A 24,966-nucleotide genomic window follows, 5' to 3' on the forward strand; every position below is an offset into this window, starting at 1 on the left:
GAGAGAAGGGCAGAGGTCAGTGCCTCAGAAAAGGCGCTGGGCCCCCGCGACTGAGGTGGAGGGGATACATCTGTGGCCCTCCATCTGGGCACTAGCCAAAGGGAAGGGGCACGAAATGCTCTCAGCCAGGAGCCAGCATAGCCCCGGGTCACTGTGAGGGTCTGGAGACAGAAGGCCTGTAAGTGCCTCGCTCTCCACCGCTCTTGAGCTGTGCAACCCCAACTTCAGCCAGCCTCAGCCTAGGCTTCCTCATCAGGAAAATCTACTTCGTAGATCTCTTATGAGGAATGAATCAAATAAGAGGCATCCAGTGCTTAGAGCCTGGCTCATAGCCCTTAAGAGCTATTAGCTGCCACTGCCTGGAAGTTGGCTCTGACTGAATTGCAGATGCATTTGAGGGAAGCAGATTTAACTTCTGAAATCCAGTCTGATTGGTGTCATTAGATTATAGGCGTCAGGGGGATAGACTTTTTTGTCTATTCCTTTCCCCACCACCTAAAAACAATGCCTGGCTCAATACAAAACTGTTGGATAAACTAATGGGATTTTAGAATAGGCTCAGAGACTGCCCACCACTGTCGTCTCATCCAGCAGATGGAAAGGCTGAGGCCCAGAGGGAGGACATGTCCAATGACAAGGCAGGGCTGTCACCCCAAACACTCATTTCCACCCAGCCCACATTTCCCTCCCACATAGCTTCCCCTAAGGGAAGAAAATGGAGTTCCCCTGAAAGCACACTGGCCAAGGATTGGTGAAATCAGCTTCAGATAAAAGAAGCCACAGCCACCATCAAATCATCCCATGTCCAGGTTCCCTAGGCAACACACACCAAAACTCCTGAGTTCATTCCAAGAGCCCTGTGTGATGGAGGAGTTGGCCGCTCAGATTCCAATGCCATCTCCATGTGTCTCTCCAACTTCCAAATGCAGACTTGGAAAACTCCTCCTCCCAGAATTCTTCACTTATGAAATTCCCCAGGCCCAGACAGACCCCTGCCTCTGAGCTTTCCAATGGAACAACTCGAGTTTGTTGGAAATCTCATCATGTGGTCACTTTAATTTCTAGGTCCCAAACCTGTGTTCCCCATTTCCCAAATACACAAGATGCTCCCTCTGCATCCCCAATCTTCACCCTCCTCTTCCCAGGGCCAAGGGCCTGACTGTCCACAAAAAAAAAAAAAGAGCTTGGGGTGAAACCAACTGACTAACTAGGGGAAAGAAACGAAGGGCAAAGAATGCGCTCACATTCTGGGAGCATTGTCCTTCTGGGAGCAGGAGCTGTATAGCTGCCCTCCAGCTGTATAGCTGGCCTTCAGCCATAGGAAGGCTGAGTGACCAGTGGGTCTTCTCCACTCCCCCCACCTCTGAAGCAAGCAAGCAAGCAAAAATCCTGAGAGCAAGGCATAACTGCCCCAACGGGTAAGACCTCGCTCTGTATCTAACTCATTCCCACTTGCTGCAATGGAAGACCCCTTTGGGATGTTCATTGCCATTATAATAGAAAAATGTGAGTTGATGGTGTCATCTATCTGAAGCAGTCCTTATGGGATGCATCTGAACTCCCAGGTCTGGAGCTGGGGCCAGGGCCAGATTAGGAAAAACAGAAGAAGTCCTGAGAGACACATGCAGCTACAGCTGGAAGGGAAGGAGCATTACCCAGGCAAGCTGGCCCCAAGCCTTAACTAGGCTTCTCAGTAACAGGAATATCTGCTACCAGATTACTGGATCTCAACTGAGATTAACAAGACCGCAATTTCAGATCAGTGCCTAGGTGAACATGAGAGACTCAAGCAGGGCTAGATCATACTTAAAGGACTTACACAAATTACCTATCTGGTTGCAGGGTGGGGAGGTTAAGAAACAAAACTTGAGTGCTGCCAGGAGTGTGAAGACAGGGCACGCTGAGAACCCTGGCAGGGCTGGGAAAGGGAAAGGTCTATGGGACCCACCTCTGCTCCTCGCCCTCCAGTAGGCGCCTGTAGGTGGCGATCTCAATGTCCAGGCCCAGCTTGGAGTTCATCACCTCCTGGTACTCCCTGATCAGGCAGGCCATGTCCTGCTTGGCCTTCTGCAGGGCGCCCTCCAGCTCGGCCAGCTTGCAGCGCGCGTCGCTGAGGGCCGCCTCACCCTGCTGCTCAGACTGGGCCACCGCGGCCTCCAGCTTGGAGTTCTGAAGACAACAGAGAGAACAAGGTAGATCAGAATCCCTGGGTCTCTCTGATGCTTACCTGGATGAGACCACGCTACCCACCAAGCTGGGAGCACCCCAGAACAGAGCCTCTCGCCTTCATCACCTGGGACTCACTGAGAGACCACAACCAGGGACTCTACATGGACAAAGGGGCTGGAGAATGAATGCTGAGATCCAGATAGGGCACACATAGGCTGTGTGACAATGGTTAGGCCCTCGGTCTCTCTGACCTTGGGCACAGATGCCCCATACCTGGCACTTGGCGTTCTCCACCTCAGCCGTCAGCCTCTGGATCATGCGGTTCAGCTCGTTGATCTCCTCCTTGGTGCGGCGCAGGGTCTCCCCATGCCTGATCACCGTGGCCTTCATCTCCTCACACTGGGGGAAGTAGAGATGCTCATGAGGCTCAGGGTGGGACTTCCCATCCATTCAGGGCACCATGGATGATTGTGCAGGTTGTACAGTGCTCAGCCTGTGCAACCACACGTGGCAGTCCTGCCCTGCCACCCTAACCTCAGAGTGGCAGCCATCTCTTCTCATCCCCAGGGACCAGCATCCCCAGAAAAGGAAGCCAATTTAATAGATACCTCACATCCCTCCCACTGCCATGTCTAGCAGGCAGGTGTCCTGTGCCACTCACCTTGCTACGGTACCAGGACTCGGCCTCGGCCCGGCTGCGGGTGACAATGTCGTCGTACTGTGCCTTAATCTCAGCGACGATGCAGTCCATGTTCAGGTCCCGGCTGTTGTCCAGCTTGACAACCACAGAGGTGTCTGAGATATGGGACTGGAGAATGCGGATCTCCTGCAGGAGGTGGGGGCAGTGACTTTAGTTGAGAACACAGCCCTACCCACCATGTCCTGACTCCACCTTCTCAGGCTTTCTCTGGTCCCCAGCCCTGCCCCCTCACACAGCCTCAGGGACTGCAACCTCTACCCACATCCTGTCCAATACTCCCACCCCCAACTCTCCTCTCTGCTGGCTGCCAGGTCTCTGCCTGGCCCCTGGGCCCGCACCTCCTCATACAGCCGCCTCAGGAAGTCGATCTCCTGGATCAGGGCCTCCACGTTGGCCTCCAGGTCTGACTTGCGGAGGTAGGCGCAGTCCACATCCTGGAAAGGTGGGGAGTGTTGGAGCTCAGAGGACCCTGGTAATCTAGCCCCCAGACTCGTCTCTCTGCCCATCCATTCCATGCAGCCAGGGGAAAGCAGTCCCCAGTGTCCCACTCCCATGCCTCTCCTTCCCTTCTGCCCTTCCTGGGATGAGCTGGCATCCTCTGCCCCTCTGAGGACAAATCCTGTTTGCTTTGGGCATGACTCACCAGCCTTTCACCCCTCCTTGCCCTCCTATCTCTCCCTTCTCCCCTCTCCTGCTCCAGGAAGCCTGCCCAGACTGACCCCCCTGCTCTCACACCTTGACCCTTTCCTGTCCTTCAGTAGTGCTCCAAGAACCCAGTTCCTGCTCCTGGTTCTGCTCCATCCTCCCTTAGACCCTGGGATTATGTCCCTGCCCCAAGGTCAGATTCCCCAGAATACTAGACAGGCTGCACTGTGTCTCAGCAGAGATATTGACTCTGCCACGTCTCCAGGGAACTCAACCATGAACCACAACCTCTGGAGCAGAGCAGGACACACAGAGGTCCATGCAGCCATCCCCCTATCCAGGGCAGGTGCTGGTGGATATTCCCAGGTCATTGCCCTTTGACAGGACTCTGGACACTCCATCCAAAGGCCTGCATCTGGACAGTCCCAGCCTGCTGTGCAAGGGTCATGGCACCCCACACTGAGGTTGAGACCCCCTGTGTCTCCCCAGGAAGAGCCTGTCATTCTGAGATCCCACAGATCTGTGCTTCTCAATCCTGTGTCACTTGCCTTCTTCAGAGCCACAAACTCGTTCTCAGCTGTTGCTCTCAGAGAAACCTCCTCCTCATACCTGAGGCAGAGCAGAGGGCAGAGAGGGGAGGTCAGGGCAAGGCAGGTCTTTGCAGAGCCCCCATCACATCACACTTCATCACAGCCATGGGGACAGTACTAGAAACACCCCCACACAGCCCGGGCCTGGCAACCTAGCTGATCCTTTCCGGTTGGATGTGGGATGTCTCTGGGATTCTCTCTCCACTTTGAACTGGGGAGGAAGAGGGCTCACCTGGTACCTCCCAGTCCTGTTCCCAAAGGGTCTCTGAGGTCCCCCAGGAGGCAAATAGGACTCAGCCCCCAACCCCATCCCGGGAGTAAACAGCATATCCTCCTGGGGCCTGTAGCCCCAGCCTCCCTTCACTGGTATGAATCCCAGCTCAGGTGTGGGGACTCCTGGACCCGCAGACCCTCAGAACTTAGAACCGAAGGCAGTGGGAACACCCAGAGCCCCAGACCTGTCACTCGTGAGAGACCCTGGGCTCACATCTGACAGATGCTACAGGTGTCAGGGCTGAGGGTCAGGAGAGAAGGCCTGGACCCTGCAGAGGCTTCCTCCCCACCGAGCGCAGGGGAGAGCTGCTGTGTGATGTGGCTCAGGGAAGAGAAGGCTGGAATGGGATAGAGACAGGTAGTGGGAGTCACAGCCTTCCTCTTACACAGGTGTCTGGGCAAAGATTCCACAAATGAAAAGACCCCGCCACCCTCGGTCAACCTAGTGGTCATGGCCACTCACCCTACCTGGGAGTTCGCATTGTCTAATCCAGTGTATTTAACCTAAACCCCATTCCTGTGCCCAGCATCCCTCCTGCTGTCACTCACTTCTTCTTGTAGCCCTCCAGCACCTCCTGCACGTGGTTGAGCTCTGAGGCCAGTCTCCCACTGTCAGCCTCCACGCACTCGGCCTCCCGCCGCAGAGTCTCGATGTAGCCCTCAAACAGGGGCTCCAGGTTGCTCTGGCAGCACTCGCGGTTCTGGAAGAACTGCAGCTTTGTCTCCAGCAGCTTGTTCTGCTGCTCCAGGAAGCGCACCTGCCATTCAGGGTGGGAAGGAGGGACAGATGGTTTCTGGTGCCCCCAAAGACAGCTCTGGGGACCTGGTGGAGGAGGGATAGTTTAAAGGAAATCCCCAAATCTGGAGCTTATCTGAGATTGAGTAGAGGTGGGCTGTGGGAGACAGACAATTTCTGGATTTCCTGGTCATGATCTATGTCTAGATTTCCCACTCAGGAATGGAGCAAGGGCTGGGTGGTGTCAGTGCCTGCTCTCTGGGGAGCTGAGTGACCCCAAGCAGATGAACACAAGTGGAGGCTCCGCTCCTCACTCTGAAGCCAGGTGAGGCAGCATCCCTCACAGGCAGAGTACCCAGGTTCAGATCACAGATGGGATTTCTGGGGATGGTGCCAAGAAGAGGGTGTCTAAATTGAATCATCACCTGGAAGGGAGCTCAGCTGTCCCAGCTCTTCCCCTATGTCATCCGGAAGTCAGTGCACCCTACTTTCTCACCCTGGGGCTGCCCAAACCCCTCTGAGTTCAGCAGCAGTGGTCACATGTCCCCCACCCCCAAATCCCTGATGTCTAGCTTGTGCCCCAGAGCAGCCTGGCCACACTTTTCCTCCACAAGCTCCCCCTATCTGAACCGTCAGCTGAGTCTGCGTCTTGAGTGCCTGTGTGTGTGTGTGTGTGTCTGTGTGTCTGTGTGTCTGAGTGCCTCTCCCATCAGACTGGGATCTCAGGCAGGCAGAGGTCTTTCTGACTCTGACTCCATCCTCAGTGCCCAGCCCTGGCTGTGTAGGTAGTGGGAGTTCAGGAAGGGTGTGATCCAGGACACCCACCTTGTCGATGAAGGCCGCGAACCTGCTGTTGAGGGATTTGATCTGCTCCTTCTCCTCCTGCTTCACGCACTGCGCGTTGGGGTCGATCTCCAGGTTGAGGGGTGTGAGGAGGCTCTCGTTGACCGAGACGGTGGTGATGCATGGGGGGCTGGGCCCACACACGCCCCCAGAGCGGTAGCCGAAGCTGCGTCCGCAGGAGCCGGCCCTATAGCCTCCGCACACGCTGTGGCTGCCAAAGCCCCCAGTGAGGCCGCGGTAGCAGGAGATGCCACGGTAGGGGGCGGCGGTGATGCAGCAGCGGCCAGGCCGGGGCCCGCAGGCCGAGATGCAGCTGAAGGCGCGGCCACCACAGTAAGATCCGCAAGTCATGGTGCTTTTTGGGGAAGAGAGGAGGTTCTGAGGATGGAGACGTCCGAATGGAGAGTACAGTGGTTGGGGCGTCAGGCGTTCACTACTTGCACCTCTGTAGGCCTTTTATATAAGTGGGGAGACTGTGACCACGTGGGTCGGAGCAATTAGAAGGCTTTATAGGCTTGAGTTGTGTAGCTGCTGTCGCTCCCCACTTAATGTGCTTAATTGGTGCCCAGAAGCAGCCAGATGTTTATGATCCTTTGCCCTAAACTGCAGTTTTCCTCTTCAAAGGACAACTCACGTCCCCCACACCCACCTCAACCTCCCAATACACAGTTGAGGAAACTGACGTTGGACGAAGGAGTGGGCGGTGACTCAGGTTGGAATGGAAGGGAAGGGGCAGGGCTGCTGCTCTTTCTGTCCTGCAGGGTTTGACAGTGTCGATGCCGCTGTCCGTGGTGCTGATAGGACTAGCCAGGAATGTTGGGAGGGGGAATCTCATGATGTGGAACTTGGGGGGCGTTTGGTGGTTTCTCCGAACCAGATAGCTTGTTTCTGAACCCCAAAAGTCCCACGTTTACAGAATCTCTAACTTAGTCACCTTCTCAGGAACCCAATTCCTCCATGCCTACTCCCAAATCCCTTATCTATACCTATCAACATGTTTTTCTCTCTCTCCCACTCTCTGGTGCACACACACACACACACACTCTCACACACAATGCACTCGCATGTTGGCCTTCCTACTCACCACCCCCTTCTCTCTTTAACACACACACTCACACACACACCCTAACCCTAACCCTAACCCTAACCCTGTTATGAATCTGTATAGTGTCTGGCTCAGAATATGAGATCATGTAGAGCCACATGAGGAGAGCATCCAGCCCCTGCCATCATCCCCTGAGTCCCTGCTGCTTTACACACTATACTCTTTGAAACTCCTGCATGGAAGTTTGTCAGTACCCTTGGAAGGTGCCAGAGAACAAATCTATATTTGTGTGTGCCATCCATCCAGTATAAGTAGTGTGGGTCTTGAACTCACGAGGGCTGGGTAGGAACCAAGGCTCTGCCCTGAGCACCCCTGTGTAATCTGGGGGAAGACACTTGACTCTCCTGGGAAATAGGTTAAGGCTTTCCCTCCTACTACTGCCTTAGAGTTACAGAGATGTGTACATGCTCAGTGGACTCCAGAGCACAGAGCAGAAGGGCTTCATTACAATCATTAGGAGGTGGTGGGCTCAGCGGCAGTGTTTACTCAGAATTCATGTTCTGACCCACTAATTGAACCAACCAGAATTTTATTTTAATGAAATGGATTATGAGAAAATCAAACAGAGCAGAGTAGACCAGAAAATAGTAAATTGCACCATATGTCACCAGAATAACTTGTTACATGCCCTTTTTATTTCAGTTGTATGGCATATGTATATGTATGTGCACACCCAGTTGCTATGTAAAATTATTTCTTACTACAGTTGCAGCTGAAAAGTTGAAATATCCATTTCTCACTGTATACAAAAACCAAATTAAAATGGATTAAAGACTTAAATATAAGACCTGAGACTATGAAACTACTAGAAGGAAACATTGAGGAAATGCTTAAGACATTGACCTGGACAAAGATTTCTCGATTGAGACCTCAAAAGCAAAGGCAACCAAAGCAAAAAATGAACAAATGGGATCACATCGAGCTAAAAGAACTTCTGCACACCAAAGGAAACAATCGACAAGGTGAAGAAATGACCTACATACAGAATGGAAGAAATATTTGCAAACTATTCAACTGACAAGGAATTAGTAGCTGCAATATATAAGGAACTCAAACAACTCAATAGCAAGTAAACCAAATAATCCAATTTTAAAATGGGCAAAAGATCTGAATAGACATTTCTCAAAAGAAGACATATACCAACAGGTATATTAAAAATGCTCAACGTATCATCGAAGAAATACAAATCAATACCACAATAAGATTATCATCTTAACCCAGGTAAAATGGCTTTTATCAAAAAAAACAAAAAACAAAAAAAAAATGGATGCTGGCAAGGATGTGGAGAAAGAGGAACACTTGTACGCTGCTGGAGGGATGTAAATTACTACAGTCACTATGGAAAACAGTATGGAGGGTCCTCCAAAAGCTAAAAATAGAACCACCAGATGATCCAGCAATCCCACTACTAGGTAAACTTCCAAAAGAAAGAAAATTCATATATCAAAGAGATATCTGCACTCCCATGTTTATTGCAGTGCTATTCTTTATAGCCAAGATTTGGAATCAAGCTAAGTGTCCATCAATGGATGAATAAAGAAAATATGTTACAGATACACTATGGAATATTATTCAACCATAAAAAGGAATGAAATCCTGCCATGTGCAACAACATGAATGGAACTGGAGGAAATTTTGTTAGGGAAAATAATTCAGGCACAGAAAGACAAATTTCAGATGTTCTTACACATATGTGAGAGCTAAAAAAATTGATCTCATCAGAGAGAGAGTAGAATGATGGTTACCAGAGGCCGGGAGGGGTAATTGGGAGGGGAAGATAAAGAGGTGTTAGTAAATGAATACAAAAATAAGTTAGATAACAGAAATGATATTTAGTGTTCAGTAGCACAATAGAATGACTATAGTTAATCATTTATTGTGTATTTCAAAATAACTAAAGAAGTAGGTTTGGAACGTTCCCAACACAAAGAAATAATAAATGTTTGAGGTGATGGATATTCCAAGTACTCTGATTTGATCAGTACACATTTTATGCTTATCTCAAAATATCTTATGTAGCCCACAAATATGTATAACTATTATGTACCCATATAAAGAAAACATAAAAATAAATAAATAAAAAGTTTGAATACATGGCATATTAGTTAAGCACACAGACTCAGATTCTAAACTGCCTCGTTTCGAATTCTAGCTCTGCCACTCTCTAGCTGTGTAAACTCAGGCAATTACTAAACCTCCATGTACCTCATTTCATGGTTTCTAAAATGAAGAAAATAATAGTGCCCACCTCATAAAGTTGTTGTAAAGATTAAAAGAGCTAATCCATGTAAATCACTTAGAACTAAGCCTGGCACACTCTAAGTGTGTAATCATATTAGTTGTTGTTGTTGTTGCTGCTGCTGCTGCTGACATATCCACAGCATTGACGGGATATACTCACCCACATGCCTAAGCCATCTGTGTCCAGTTTCCATTAACTCTACCTATCTTAAAGAACTTATAGAAGGATTAAATGAAATAATGCATGGGCAATGTTTAACAGCACATAGGAAATGCTCAATAAATGTTATCTACTGTATTCTACAATGGGAGCCAGTCCAAGGGGCAGAGGATCTTAGACCTTTGGCCATGGTTACTCCATTTGTCCTCGAAAAGAACACCAAAACAAATGCCCCTCCTTCCATCTCTGCTCCAGCCTGATTGCCTCAGAGAAGGTCCAATGAGAATCTCTTCTCTTTGCAAAGGAACACATCACCAATCCTTGGGCAACCATACTACTGGATGAGAAGAGAGGCTTGGATAATCTGAAAATTCTAAATCTGTGAATAACTCATAAGTGTGTATTTATTATTTGGACTTAACAGACCATCAGAAATCCTCAGTCATAAATCAAATGATGGCACACTCACTCATCTTTATTTTCACCTGATCCTAAAACCTCCTGATTGGTCAGTAGCCAGAGGATTTCATGGGGTTGAGGATGGGAGATATGCCCTTGATAATTCATCCAAGTACAATGGTGCTCCAATGAGAACAAGAGAAGGCAAGCTTTCTTTACAGATGGACAAATGGAAGTTAGAGTTGAGGAAGAACTTCCCAGAAGGAGACAAGTAGTCATTATTTTCTAAAGGAGCTTACATTATCTCTTCCATTTAGGGAGGCTTTATGTAAAAGAAAGACACTTCTTATTCTGCAGTGGCCACCATTTTTATGGAGATAAGGTGAACAAAAGACCTTCAGATCTGGAAATCAGAGTCTCTTCTTTTAGCCCAAGTGGACCTTTATTTCAAGGGGCACCTGTAAAGAATGGGCAAATTAGGTGGTTTTAACATTAGGAAGTTCTTGTTCAGTGCTCCCTTCAGTTCATTCTGCTCCCTGGAGGGTATTATAAGGCAGACTCCTCAAGATAGTTGATCGCTTAGAGTAGGTAACATTTTCCAGCTGGGGGACTCAGGGATTTTCTGACTGATATTTCCTAACTCTATGCTTAATCCTGTCTTAATTTTGGAGGGAAGGAGGCACTAAGAGAAGAAAGGAGACATGGGTTCTGGGGCTCCCAGTCTGGTACAGCATATTCAAATTCATGAGGAAGGCCAGAAGTCTAAAGAAGGTTATTTTTCAGACATACTGTCAGATACTGAGGAATGCAATGACTGCTGACAGTGTCCTTTCTGGGACAATGTGCAATTGCAGCTAGTCTGATGGGAAAGGCAAGAAAGGCTTCCTGGAAAGGGTGAGGACAAGCTTTAGGCAAAAGGCAGGCAAGACAGTGTTGATAAGAAGATGTGCATGGAGGCATTTCAGACAGTGAGAGACAATGAGACAGGGCTAGTGGGTGGACAATAGGTGATCTCGTGGGCCCTTGCAGGAGTGGAGAGGATCTTGAGATGCTGTGACAGTGGAGACAGAGGGAGAAAGCCAGTTGAGGCACAGCCCTCATAAGCAGGGACAGTGTCATCCCTGAGACTCTGCTACACAGCTGTGGGCTGGAAGGCAGCCTTTGAATTCTACATCTAGAGCATCTGCATGCCGGATTTACAGGTGTCCAGAGGGCCATGCCCTTACTAACCTTGTAGCTGGCTCATGCTTTCTACTCATAGAAAGCAGATGCAGGCCAGGGTCCAGTGAAGGAAGTTGAGGGGTAGTGGGGAGACTGCTTACACAACACCTGGGCTGTTGAGATGTTGATAATGGAGTTGACCCCAGGCCAGTTGGGTGGGTGATTAGGGAGAGGCCCAAGTCAGAGCCCTGCCTTCTCAGCCAAGAGAGCCCAGGACACTGGCCAATTATACATCAGAACTCACCAGAGAGGATTCCCACTGGAAAAGGGCCAGAAGGCTCCTGTGGGATGCCTGGGTGGGACTGGAGCCTGACTCAAAAGCTCCATCCTGGTGACGTTCATCCCACTAACCAGCTGAGTACCTGCATCTCCCTCGCCCCACGTCCCTGCCCTGTGAGGGTTCATTACTATAAATCTGGAGCTATGGTGCCTACCTCTTCCAGTGGGTCTACACACACTTCCCCTTGGTGCTGTGCTGCTTCCCCCATTCACCTCCTCCTCTGCTCTTTCATCCCTGGAGTGACCCCTCCACCATACTCCCCAGATCTTCTCCCACTTTTCCTCCACTGTCCTCCAGTTTCCTCCTCTTCCTGACTATCTCCCAAGATCTCTCCCTCATTTTCTTCTCCACCCATGCAGCACTCTCCTTCTCTTCTTCTAAGTTGCCCTTGAGAATAATAGTCTAAGACTAAGTATTTCTTTCTGCCTCTTTTCCTAGAAATCTCCTCTGATTCGCTTTTCTCTTTCCTTCTCCAGTCTGGCCCCTGGTCTCTAGTCTGCCCCAAGGCCTTCAAGATCCTTGCTCTCATTGACCGACTTTCCCTACCACCCCCTTATAACCCAAACCAAAGACTTTGCTTGGGTTAAGGACACATCTCACTCACTTCATTCTTCCTTCAGGGCCCAGCAAGGAAGGTCACCTGTCTCCACCCCCATCCCCAGGAATGACCACTTCATCTGCTTCTTGTGTCCCCACCCTATCCTACCACAAAGCTTTGCACAATAAACCACCAAGCTTTGATGGCTCCATTCCTCAGCACTTAATATGCAGCTGGTATTCTTTTCATTCATTCAACAAATATTTATTGAGCACCTACTATGTGCCAAGCCCTTGGAATATATCCACAAAGAAAACTTTTGTACACATTGATGTGTTGCAGGGTTTGCATTTTTGTTCATGATCTGGGTATGTGTCCAGCTTTTCTCTTAATACTGGAAGCTCGCCAAGAACAAGGGTGAGCTCTCCTATACCCTCTGGCCATGAACCCTGAGAGCAACCTCCAGGGCCCTGCAGAGGGCATGGGGCAAGATGAGTATTTGTGTTTGTATGTTATGTACAAACACCAGCTACTGTGTGATACTTATTACTGATGGTCGACGGAGTACAGAAGGGAGTGCAATGGGACAAATACATCCCTTCCTTTGGGATCAGACACACAGCCTCTGGGTGCAAGCTCTTCTACTAACACACAGCCTGAGCCTTAACCTCCCTATACCTCAGTGTCCTCATCTATAAAAGGAGAATAATAACACCAACCTCAAAGGGTAACTGTAAAAATTAAATGAGTTAATGCATGTTGGACTCTTAAAATAGTATCTAGCATGGTGTAAGATGAACATCAAAAGATGTTATTATTAAGTTTGGAAGAACAGTCATAAAATAGTTTTCTACATGAAACACTTACTACTTATATAACTTTTAAAAAAATAGCCACATACCCCAGAAAAACTCTTGCATAAATATACTAGAAGACATGGGAAAGGATGTTCATAGCAGCTCTGCTCAATCTATAGAACTCTGAAAACAACCGTGGGGTTATTGAGGTAGAAAGGCAAATAAACTGTGGTATAGCCATGCAATGAGTGAAATCCACAGTGAAAATGATCACAGGATAGCTACAGGAAGCAACATTTAATGAAAGAAACCAGGTGCACAAGGATCCATGCAACATGAGTCCATTTATGTGAGGTTCAAAAGCTGGAAAAAGAAACAATATGTCATTGCAAGATGAGTACGTTGGTTCTAAAATTGTAAGAAAAGCAAGAGAATAATTAAACACAGAATGCAGGAGAGGAGTCACCCTAGGCCAGGAAGGAGTAGGGTACAATCAGAACAAGGTGCATAGGAAGCTCCTGAAATACACACATGTTCTATTTTTTCCTGTAAGTGGTAGGTATTGGTACAGATCTAACCACCTATACATTCTTTTCTGTTGAAATATTTCACAATAAAAATAATTGTTACCTCCATAAAGTTAAAATCTTTCCTCTTTACCTTGCCAGAGCCAAGACCATAGAGTGGAGATTCTGCCATCTTCCCTCCCCTCCTCTCTGCCATCTTCCCTCCCCTCCTCCCTTCCCCATGACAAGGTTTTTTTACTCTGAACAAAACAAGTTGAATGTCTTTTTAGGTCTTCAAAAATTAGCAGCAATTAATTCCTGAAGTTCAATGAAATGATGTCAACGTTTGAATTTTTCATACCTTGTTTTAAATTGCGTCTTACATCTTTAAAATTGCTTAGTAAGGACCAGCCATTAGTAATTAGCTTGTGTTTATACATGTCGTTTTTATAAGGAGTTATACTGGTAGAAAAGGTGAAGTATGGATGAGATGTACTTTGACTCACAGTGCTCCTCAGGACATCCAACCGCTGGTTTGCTGGGGACATCATTATGCAATTGTGGGCAGTGCCCAGAATTGCAGATGAGGGTACAAAGAGCTTCAGAAGTGCTGGCCCAGCTTCCCTGAACTCACAAAGGGATAGCAGTGCCATACTCTTCTCTAGGGTGACCAGATAGCTCAACACAGTCTGTGACCTCCCACATTTGTCCTGTCACAAGGCCACACTCTGAATGTTTTGCACAGATACCCTGAGCCCTACTCTCTTCTATTTTTTTCCTCTCCTCTCTTTTCCCATCAATCCTACCTGTTCTCATTCCCTAAGGCTACTCTTTCTGCCTTTGCCCTTGAAGAACAGCAGCTCCAGGGGGCTACAAGCCAGGTCATTTCACTTCCCTTTTCTTCTCCTCAATTTAATGAAAATCTCTGTACTTTATGAGCTAATTTTTCTAGGACCTGTTCTATTGGAGTGGAGGTGGTTCATTGGGTAAGTAGAACATAGTACAATCTATCAAAGTATTGTCATATACCAGAGGTATGCAAATAACTAAAACTGATGTTTTCCATCCCGTCCTTCAATTCTTAGCCACGGTGTGCTGCACATCTAACTCATACTCCTTCCCAGCCCCCAAATAGCCTCACATCACCACGTGCCACATGTCCCTAAAGGGCCCCTCATGGTTCTAACCATCCCAACCCACTCTGACTCTGCCTGTCTTCCTTAGATAGAAGGAAGACACCCTAAATTCTCCTGCACCCTAAATTCACAGATATTCCCCTCTAAACAACTTTCACTACCCTCTTGAACTTATCCAGGGATTAGGAAGTCAAGGGGTTGTCACAGCTTATAGGTAAGAAGGCATTGCAACTCCTGGCTCCATCACTTACCGGCTGGGAGACTTTGGGCAAGTTATTTAACCTCCCTGACCCTTGATTTCCTCATCTGTAAAATGGGGATAATGGTACATACTTCATATGATTGATGTGAGAATTAGAGATTATTTACGATATATAATGATGATCACATAGTAAGTGACCAACTGAAAAGAAACATATTCTTATCAAACCAGGATCTATGTTGCTCTACACAGTTCTTTCTAATTCTAATTCTCTACACAGTTTTTCCAAATACAGGGGGAAATGTACTCAAGTGATCCAACCTCCATCTCCCGGGTTCAAGAGATTCTCCTGCCTCAGCCTCCCGAGTAGCTGGGAATACAAGCATGTGCCACCATACTGGGCTGATTTTTGTATTTGTAGTAGAGACGGGGTTTCACCATCTCTAGTCTTAAACTCCTCCACTGCGGCTGGTCTTGAACTCCTAACCTCAGGTGATCCACCTGCCTTGGCCTCCCAAAGTGCTGGGATTACAGATGTGAGCCACCGCGTCCAGCTGTGATTCAATTTAGCATCACCAATCCGATATTTCGTGCTTCCTAGGGTGACATAATAAGAGTTATACAGCATCTTTTATGAGGTATTCTACCCAACAATGTTTAATTTAAACCTAATCCAGCCTCTAGCCCAGTGCTGTCCAACAAAATTTTATGTGAAAATAACCAATAAATCAAATAAAAATAAATAATAAAGAAGTGTTCTTTATTTGCACTGTCTAATAAGGTAGGCACCACTTACAGGTAGCTGCTGAGGTCTCAAAATGTGGATTGTGCAACTGAATAACTAGATTTTTAACTTATTTAATTTTTACGAACTTAAAGTAGCCACATCTGCCTATTGTCTACCAAATTGGACATCCCAGCTCAAGATTTAATTTCTAGTTTATAGAAAATATAAGGGCAAGCGCCACAAATTAAATTATGTAAAATCTAGTTTTAAAATTCTTAGGACAGTTAGGAAAATTAAATCTGAGATGAATAGTAAGTGGTGCTTTGGAATTATCGTTAGTTTTCCTGCATAAGAAAATAGTACTCTCCTTATTCTTAAGAAATTCCTACTAATGTATTTAAGGGTTACATGCCATGCTTTCTGCCACTCAGATAATTGGGCAACTGTGAAAGCAAATATGGTATAATGTTGACTGTTGAATCGGGGTAACTAGGTGGAGCATCAATACATGCATGTTGTATTATTCCAATTTTTCTCAATGTTTCAAAGCTCTCATCATAAGAAAGATAAAAGGCAAATATTTCATAATCTGCTGATTGTTCCCATGGTAGGAAAGTGAGATGGTTTTCAGCAGCCAACTGAAAAATCTGGAGATGGGGAAATCCAGATTTGTGTTTCAGGAGCACTTGAGCCACAGCTGGGATGGAAATGAGGGATGGTATTTATGAATGCCTCAGCCTTTCCTGAAACCCCTCTCCCCACATCACACTTAACACACAGGTCTCCTCCTCCCAGTTTCTCCCAGCACCTGGCCTCCCTTCTCCTCCCCTCGCCAGGCCCTGCTCCTCCTTCTCGTCCTCTCCTCTGCCTTCCCCTTCCCTCCCCAATACCTGCAGATGAAGGAATGCCCTGCTGGCAAGACACTTTGAAGATGAAATATGCTGACTCCCCCTAGAGCCCAAGGCTGACATCCTTTACAAAAGAGGGTGCAGGCCACTCCACCATTAAAGCACATTCTAGAGAGGCGTTGGACCCGGCTAACCACCCAAGCCCATAAAGCACAAATTGCCCCAACACCGTCTTCACAGCCAAGCCTCTTCAGAATCTGCGCATAAATAGGGCTGCGGTGCCCTGAGGAGCACATTGGAGTTTCCATCAGGACTCCAGGTCCCCTTACCTGTCCTCTGCAACCCAAACGTCCAGGAGAACCATGACCTGCGGATCTTACTGTGGTGGCCGCGCCTTCAGCTGCATCTCGGCCTGCGGGCCCCGGCCTGGCCGCTGCTGCATCACCGCCGCCCCCTACCGTGGCATCTCCTGCTACCGCGGCCTCACTGGGGGCTTTGGCAGCCACAGCGTGTGCGGAGGCTATAGGGCCGGCTCCTGCGGACGCAGCTTCGGCTACCGCTCTGGGGGCGTGTGTGGGCCCAGCCCCCCATGCATCACCACCGTCTCGGTCAACGAGAGCCTCCTCACACCCCTCAACCTGGAGATCGACCCCAACGCGCAGTGCGTGAAGCAGGAGGAGAAGGAGCAGATCAAATCCCTCAACAGCAGGTTCGCGGCCTTCATCGACAAGGTGGGTGTCCTGGATCACACCCTTCCTGAACTCCCACTACCTACACAGCCAGGGCTGGGCACTGAGGATGGAGTCAGAGTCAGAAAGACCTCTGCCTGCCTGAGATCCCAGTCTGATGGGAGAGGCACTCAGACACACAGACACACAGACACACACACACACACACAGGCACTCAAGACGCAGACTCAGCTGACGGTTCAGATAGGGGGAGCTTGTGGAGGAAAAGTGTGGCCAGGCTGCTCTGGGGCACAAGCTAGACATCAGGGATTTGGGGGTGGGGGACATGTGACCACTGCTGCTGAACTCAGAGGGGTTTGGGCAGCCCCAGGGTGAGAAAGTAGGGTGCACTGACTTCCGGATGACATAGGGGAAGAGCTGGGACAGCTGAGCTCCCTTCCAGGTGATGATTCAATTTAGACACCCTCTTCTTGGCACCATCCCCAGAAATCCCATCTGTGATCTGAACCTGGGTACTCTGCCTGTGAGGGATGCTGCCTCACCTGGCTTCAGAGTGAGGAGCGGAGCCTCCACTTGTGTTCATCTGCTTGGGGTCACTCAGCTCCCCAGAGAGCAGGCACTGACACCACCCAGCCCTTGCTCCATTCCTGAGTGGGAAATCTAGACATAGATCATGACCAGGAAATCCAGAAATTGTCTGTCTCCCACAGCCCACCTCTACTCAATCTCAGATAAGCTCCAGATTTGGGGATTTCCTTTAAACTATCCCTCCTCCACCAGGTCCCCAGAGCTGTCTTTGGGGGCACCAGAAACCATCTGTCCCTCCTTCCCACCCTGAATGGCAGGTGCGCTTCCTGGAGCAGCAGAACAAGCTGCTGGAGACAAAGCTGCAGTTCTTCCAGAACCGCGAGTGCTGCCAGAGCAACCTGGAGCCCCTGTTTGAGGGCTACATCGAGACTCTGCGGCGGGAGGCCGAGTGCGTGGAGGCTGACAGTGGGAGACTGGCCTCAGAGCTCAACCACGTGCAGGAGGTGCTGGAGGGCTACAAGAAGAAGTGAGTGACAGCAGGAGGGATGCTGGGCACAGGAATGGGGTTTAGGTTAAATACACTGGATTAGACAATGCGAACTCCCAGGTAGGGTGAGTGGCCATGACCACTAGGTTGACCGAGGGTGGCGGGGTCTTTTCATTTGTGGAATCTTTGCCCAGACACCTGTGTAAGAGGAAGGCTGTGACTCCCACTACCTGTCTCTATCCCATTCCAGCCTTCTCTTCCCTGAGCCACATCACACAGCAGCTCTCCCCTGCGCTCGGTGGGGAGGAAGCCTCTGCAGGGTCCAGGCCTTCTCTCCTGACCCTCAGCCCTGACACCTGTAGCATCTGTCAGATGTGAGCCCAGGGTCTCTCACGAGTGACAGGTCTGGGGCTCTGGGTGTTCCCACTGCCTTCGGTTCTAAGTTCTGAGGGTCTGCGGGTCCAGGAGTCCCCACACCTGAGCTGGGATTCATACCAGTGAAGGGAGGCTGGGGCTACAGGCCCCAGGAGGATATGCTGTTTACTCCCGGGATGGGGTTGGGGGCTGAGTCCTATTTGCCTCCTGGGGGACCTCAGAGACCCTTTGGGAACAGGACTGGGAGGTACCAGGTGAGCCCTCTTCCTCCCCAGTTCAAAGTGGAGAGAGAATCCCAGAGACATCCCACATCCAACCGGAAAGGATCAGCTAGGTTGCCAGGCCCGGGCTGTGTGGGGGTGTTTCTAGTACTGTCCCCATGGCTGTGATGAAGTGTGATGTGATGGGGGCTCTGCAAAGACCTGCCTTGCCCTGACCTCCCCTCTCTGCCCTCTGCTCTGCCTCAGGTATGAGGAGGAGGTTTCTCTGAGAGCAACAGCTGAGAACGAGTTTGTGGCTCTGAAGAAGGCAAGTGACACAGGATTGAGAAGCACAGATCTGTGGGATCTCAGAATGACAGGCTCTTCCTGGGGAGACACAGGGGGTCTCAACCTCAGTGTGGGGTGCCATGACCCTTGCACAGCAGGCTGGGACTGTCCAGATGCAGGCCTTTGGATGGAGTGTCCAGAGTCCTGTCAAAGGGCAATGACCTGGGAATATCCACCAGCACCTGCCCTGGATAGGGGGATGGCTGCATGGACCTCTGTGTGTCCTGCTCTGCTCCAGAGGTTGTGGTTCATGGTTGAGTTCCCTGGAGACGTGGCAGAGTCAATATCTCTGCTGAGACACAGTGCAGCCTGTCTAGTATTCTGGGGAATCTGACCTTGGGGCAGGGACATAATCCCAGGGTCTAAGGGAGGATGGAGCAGAACCAGGAGCAGGAACTGGGTTCTTGGAGCACTACTGAAGGACAGGAAAGGGTCAAGGTGTGAGAGCAGGGGGGTCAGTCTGGGCAGGCTTCCTGGAGCAGGAGAGGGGAGAAGGGAGAGATAGGAGGGCAAGGAGGGGTGAAAGGCTGGTGAGTCATGCCCAAAGCAAACAGGATTTGTCCTCAGAGGGGCAGAGGATGCCAGCTCATCCCAGGAAGGGCAGAAGGGAAGGAGAGGCATGGGAGTGGGACACTGGGGACTGCTTTCCCCTGGCTGCATGGAATGGATGGGCAGAGAGACGAGTCTGGGGGCTAGATTACCAGGGTCCTCTGAGCTCCAACACTCCCCACCTTTCCAGGATGTGGACTGCGCCTACCTCCGCAAGTCAGACCTGGAGGCCAACGTGGAGGCCCTGATCCAGGAGATCGACTTCCTGAGGCGGCTGTATGAGGAGGTGCGGGCCCAGGGGCCAGGCAGAGACCTGGCAGCCAGCAGAGAGGAGAGTTGGGGGTGGGAGTATTGGACAGGATGTGGGTAGAGGTTGCAGTCCCTGAGGCTGTGTGAGGGGGCAGGGCTGGGGACCAGAGAAAGCCTGAGAAGGTGGAGTCAGGACATGGTGGGTAGGGCTGTGTTCTCAACTAAAGTCACTGCCCCCACCTCCTGCAGGAGATCCGCATTCTCCAGTCCCATATCTCAGACACCTCTGTGGTTGTCAAGCTGGACAACAGCCGGGACCTGAACATGGACTGCATCGTCGCTGAGATTAAGGCACAGTACGACGACATTGTCACCCGCAGCCGGGCCGAGGCCGAGTCCTGGTACCGTAGCAAGGTGAGTGGCACAGGACACCTGCCTGCTAGACATGGCAGTGGGAGGGATGTGAGGTATCTATTAAATTGGCTTCCTTTTCTGGGGATGCTGGTCCCTGGGGATGAGAAGAGATGGCTGCCACTCTGAGGTTAGGGTGGCAGGGCAGGACTGCCACGTGTGGTTGCACAGGCTGAGCACTGTACAACCTGCACAATCATCCATGGTGCCCTGAATGGATGGGAAGTCCCACCCTGAGCCTCATGAGCATCTCTACTTCCCCCAGTGTGAGGAGATGAAGGCCACGGTGATCAGGCATGGGGAGACCCTGCGCCGCACCAAGGAGGAGATCAACGAGCTGAACCGCATGATCCAGAGGCTGACGGCTGAGGTGGAGAACGCCAAGTGCCAGGTATGGGGCATCTGTGCCCAAGGTCAGAGAGACCGAGGGCCTAACCATTGTCACACAGCCTATGTGTGCCCTATCTGGATCTCAGCATTCATTCTCCAGCCCCTTTGTCCATGTAGAGTCCCTGGTTGTGGTCTCTCAGTGAGTCCCAGGTGATGAAGGCGAGAGGCTCTGTTCTGGGGTGCTCCCAGCTTGGTGGGTAGCATGGTCTCATCCAGGTAAGCATCAGAGAGACCCAGGGATTCTGATCTACCTTGTTCTCTCTGTTGTCTTCAGAACTCCAAGCTGGAGGCCGCGGTGGCCCAGTCTGAGCAGCAGGGTGAGGCGGCCCTCAGCGACGCGCGCTGCAAGCTGGCCGAGCTGGAGGGCGCCCTGCAGAAGGCCAAGCAGGACATGGCCTGCCTGATCAGGGAGTACCAGGAGGTGATGAACTCCAAGCTGGGCCTGGACATTGAGATCGCCACCTACAGGCGCCTGCTGGAGGGCGAGGAGCAGAGGTGGGCCCAACCAAGCCTGGCCCAGAGCCACCCTTCCCCATCCCTGGCACAAGCCTACCCTTGGCCTTGCCTGAGCAAAGGCCAGGGCTCTGGGGAAAAAAAAAAATTATTATTTTTCACTTCCAGTGTGGGGAGGGCTGGTGTGTGAGTTTGTCTGAGGCAAGGTTTTCTCTCAGACTCTGTTCTTAATTGACCAATTGTGGACACTACCCTATGACCTGGGGAGCTTTTTCAGCCACTCTGGGGCAGTTACTAATGTTGCTTTTTCTCTTTTGCCCTCAGGCTATGTGAAGGCGTTGGAGCTGTGAATGTCTGTGAGTATTTGGGGTCCGGTGTGGACAGATTTACTACCTCCCTGTGATGGAGGGCAGAGTTTGGAAAAAAGGAGTGTCACTGAGATTGAATGTAGAAGAGTGGGCTGGCATCACAACAGGAGGGATTTGGGGTCAGACACCCGAAAGACCCCATCTCTTGGACTAGATGGACCTACAATTGTGCACTAAAGATGCTTCTGACTTCATACTAGAGCTCAGGTCTTGGGCAGGGGCGGTGGTCAGGGAGGCAGGATGGCTTGCTCTCCAGAATTTTGATTCAGCCTTCGGGGTTCACAGGTGTCAGCAGCTCCCGGGGTGGGGTCGTGTGCGGGGACCTCTGCGTGTCAGGCTCCCGGCCAGTGACTGGCAGTGTCTGCAGCGCTCCATGCAATGGGAACGTGGCGGTGAGCACCGGCTTGTGTGCACCCTGTGGCCAGTTGAACACCACCTGCGGAGTGGGTTCCTGTGGCGTGGGCTCCTGTGGTATCAGTTCCTTGGGTGTGGGGTCTTGCGGCAGCAGCTGCCGGAAATGTTAGGCACCCCAACTCAAGTCCCAGGCCCCAGGCATCTTTCCTGCCCTGCCTTGCTCGGCCCATCCAGTCCAGGCACCTGGAGCAAGTGCTCAGCTACTTCTCCTGCACTTTGAAAGACCCCTCCCACTCCTGGCTTCGCATTTCTGGTGTGATCTCCCACTTGTGGGCTCTGCCACCCCACAATGGGAAAGGCTACCCTAGAAAGAAGTCCCCTGGCACCCACAGGAAGGGGCCTCAGGAGCAAGAAGGGCCAGGACCAGAACCTTGCCCATGGCCCCTGCCTTCCTGCCTCTCCCCTTCTTCCTCTGCCCTTGATCTGTGTTTCAATAAATTAATGTAGCTAACCTGGGTCTTGTCTGCATCTCTATTACCCTCCTCAGGGGTCAGGGTTAGGGAGGGTCACCAAAGTCACATGAAGCAGCGAAAGGCCCAGGCCAAGGGTCTCCAGTACAGTTCTCTATCCCTCACCTCACAGAAGGTTCAGATTTAGCCAGGAGTTGTGCTAGGCCCCTATTTGATGTAACTTTATCCACACAACCCTAATGATACACCTTGCAGATGAAGAAGCCAGAGTTCAGAGGCACTCAGTATTTGCGGCAGGGTCCCCGACTTAGTTGGGTGGTTCATCTGGGATTTAAGCCCTGTGTGTGTCGCTAGTGCTCATTTCACTAAACTGCAGCTGTCTCCCAGAAAACATCTCGTGCATATTTGGAAACTGATGGATCATGAAAATCAGATTCACCGATCACTCAAAGCTTGAGGCAGTATCACCTATTGCTTTGACAGGGAAGACTCATGCCTGAGTAATTTATTGGAATTCTTTAAGGGGTGAACACATGAATATGATTTAAAGGTTCAAAAAGTCTTTGACGTTGGCTTTCTTTTCCTTTTAAACGGAGTCACTCTGGGGTTTTGGAGACCTGCCATAGCTAATACATTTCCTCAAAGACAGAAAACAGCACATAGCAAGATGATGTGGCATAGAGAGGGGACACAGACTCCAGCCAGACTGCCTGGGCCCCAAGCTGGGCCCTGGTCCTTCCTAGTTGAGTGGGGCTGGGCAATGTATTTACCGTCTCTGCGCCTGCTTCCACACCTCTAAAATGAGGATGATAGAAAGGGCAACCATCTCATAATTTGATGAGTGGATTAAAGGATTTCATATATGTAAAAGGCTTACATAGTGTATGCCACAAAATTATCACTCTATTTTTTATCATTAGTGTTATTCTTTTGCAGAATGTAAAGTAGAAGAAGTCCCTCTAGGGATCGGGGCCTCTTATGGCCAATCTCTTATTATACTTATATCTGTGATCAGAGATTGCAAGTACAGAGAGAAATCTCCGTGGTTACCAGGGTCATTCAGCTCCTTCATGCATGGAAGTATTCCCTTGACACTGATGAGGTAAGGGAAGGGGAAGATGACAGCTCAGCCCCACTATGGGCCAAGGTGACTCCCTGAACATATATCTTTAGGCCAGGGTGAATCTCTACACTTCCAGTCCAAGGCCCAGAAAATGCAGCAGAAGTGGGAGTCTCCCACCCCTACCCTTCTGGGCACTAGAAATGATTAAGAATATTAAGAGACCAGAAGTGAGTGGACTGAAAAAAAACAAAGTCTCTTGTAAAAGCTAGAATCAAACCAAGGTCTCTCAGCCACCCCTGATGGAATTCTGAGCAGGACAGAATCCTGGAAAGTTCCAGAATTTGTGATCAATCATTGCAACCAGCCCTCTATGCTGTGACATCACACAGCTCAGAAGCTGGCCCTAGGCCAGGTGCAGTGGCTCACACCTATAATCCCAACACTTTAGAAGGCCAAGGTGAAAAGATTGCTTGAGCCCCAGAGTTAGAGATCAGCCCGGACAATATAGTAAGACTCTGTCTCTGAAAAATATAAAAACATTAGCTGGGCAAAGTGGTATGCACCTATAGTCCCAGCTACTCAGGAGGCTGAAGCAGGAGAGCTTGAGCCCAGGACGTTGAGGCTGCACAGTGAGCCATGTTTGAGCCACCGCCTCCAGCGTGGGCAACAGAGCAAGATCATGTTTCAAAAAAATAAAAAAATGAGAAGCAGCAGCAGCAGCAGCAGCCCCTGTCAGAAGTCCAGACCTGAGACTCAGGCACCAGCTCCATCCCTCTCTAGTTCAGAAACCAACTGCAACTCCAGTCCTGATGGACTTCTCACCTCTCCCAACTTCAACCCAACTGGGCCTTAGTGACCTGCCGTATTTCACTCCCTCACCCTACCTCTAGCTCTGACCCTCTGTCTCTTCCTTCTTACTCCAGTCCTACAACCCTCACCTCCCTCTAGGTTCCCATTCCTGCACAGGCTCAGGCAGAGGAGCAAGGCAGGAAGGAATCAAACACATAATTGCCCGAGTGCAGAATGGTGAGGAAAATGCAACATCTCACTGTGTGACCTTTAGCAAGTCAGTTCCCCTCTCTGGGCCTTAGTGTATCTGCTAGTGAAATAAAATGTTTGGGGCTGGGGGCGGTGGCTGACGCCTGTAATCCCAGCACTTTGAGAGGCTGAGGCAGGTGGATCACCTGAGGTCAGGAGTTCAAGACCAGCCTGACCAACAGGAAGAAACCCCATCTCTACTGAAAATATAAAAAATTAGCCAGGTGTGGTGGTGCATGCCTGTAATTTCAGCTACTTGGGAGGCTGAGACAGGAGAATCACTTGAACCCGGGAGGCAGAGGTTGCAGTGAGCCAAGATGGCGCTATTGCACTCCAGCCTAGGCAACAAGAGTGAGACTATCTCAAAAAAAAAAAAAAAGAAAGAAAGAAAATGCTTGGATTAGGTGGCTGCTCACATCCCGTACCAATTTAAAGCTCTATTATTCTTTTTTTCTTTCTTTTTTCTTTTTTTTTTTTTTGTGAGACAGAGTCTCGCCCTGTCGCCCAGGCTGGAGTGCAGTGGTGTGGGCTCAGCTCACTGCAACCTCCACCTTCCAGGTTCAAGCGATTCTCCTGCCTCAGCCTCCCGAGTAGCTGGGACTACAGGTGCCCACCACCACACCTGGCTAACTTTTGTATTTTTAGTAGCAATGGTGTTTCACCTTATTGGCCAGGCTGGTCTCAAACTCCTGACCTTGTGATCCGCCCGCCTCAGCCTCCCAAAGTGCTGGGATTACAGGCTTGAGCCACCGCGCTCAGCCAACTGTGTTATTCTTTGGGAGAGGTGGGACAGGATTAGGGGCTAGAGGGAAATGGGATTCTAGGTTTCATGCAAATGTGCAGTGTATGTGCATGTTGTTTGTGTATTCATTCATTCT

General features: G+C 50.0%; 2 protein-coding genes across 2 annotated transcripts in view; one reads left to right on the top strand and one right to left on the bottom strand.

The window, feature by feature from the left end:
• Window positions 1–24,966, bottom strand: part of KRT86 (keratin 86, type II) — a 61,059-nt gene that overhangs the window by 935 nt on the left and 35,158 nt on the right. The window contains exons 2-8 of the mRNA XM_011930575.1: window positions 5,939–6,311; window positions 4,927–5,135; window positions 4,063–4,123; window positions 3,208–3,303; window positions 2,831–2,995; window positions 2,443–2,568; window positions 1,949–2,169 (exon numbers count right to left, since the gene is read on the bottom strand). Of these exons, the coding sequence (XP_011785965.1) occupies window positions 1,949–2,169; window positions 2,443–2,568; window positions 2,831–2,995; window positions 3,208–3,303; window positions 4,063–4,123; window positions 4,927–5,135; window positions 5,939–6,311 (1,251 nt within the window). The remainder of the gene's footprint in view (window positions 1–1,948; window positions 2,170–2,442; window positions 2,569–2,830; window positions 2,996–3,207; window positions 3,304–4,062; window positions 4,124–4,926; window positions 5,136–5,938; window positions 6,312–24,966) is intronic.
• KRT81 (keratin 81, type II) lies at window positions 16,435–22,025 on the top strand. The gene is made up of 9 exons (XM_011930574.1): window positions 16,435–16,847; window positions 17,651–17,859; window positions 18,663–18,723; window positions 19,483–19,578; window positions 19,791–19,955; window positions 20,218–20,343; window positions 20,617–20,837; window positions 21,120–21,151; window positions 21,449–22,025. Exons 1-9 carry the CDS (start codon window positions 16,479–16,481, stop codon window positions 21,685–21,687), a joined length of 1,518 nt encoding a protein of 505 aa, XP_011785964.1. The 5' UTR covers window positions 16,435–16,478; the 3' UTR covers window positions 21,688–22,025.

This window comes from Colobus angolensis, unplaced genomic scaffold (genome assembly GCF_000951035.1).
Source record: "Colobus angolensis palliatus isolate OR3802 unplaced genomic scaffold, Cang.pa_1.0 Scaffold87, whole genome shotgun sequence".
Classification (NCBI taxonomy): Eukaryota; Metazoa; Chordata; class Mammalia; order Primates; family Cercopithecidae; genus Colobus; species Colobus angolensis.

Excerpts from the sequence above, each read along its gene's own strand:
- KRT81 (XM_011930574.1), top strand. The coding sequence starts at position 16,479 with ATGACCTGCGGATCTTACTGTGGTGGCCGCGCCTTCAGCTGCATCTCG. Across the intron at positions 19,956-20,217 it reads AGTCCTGGTACCGTAGCAAG|TGTGAGGAGATGAAGGCCAC; the intron begins GTGAGTGGCACA and ends TACTTCCCCCAG. Across the intron at positions 20,344-20,616 it reads TGGAGAACGCCAAGTGCCAG|AACTCCAAGCTGGAGGCCGC; the intron begins GTATGGGGCATC and ends TGTTGTCTTCAG.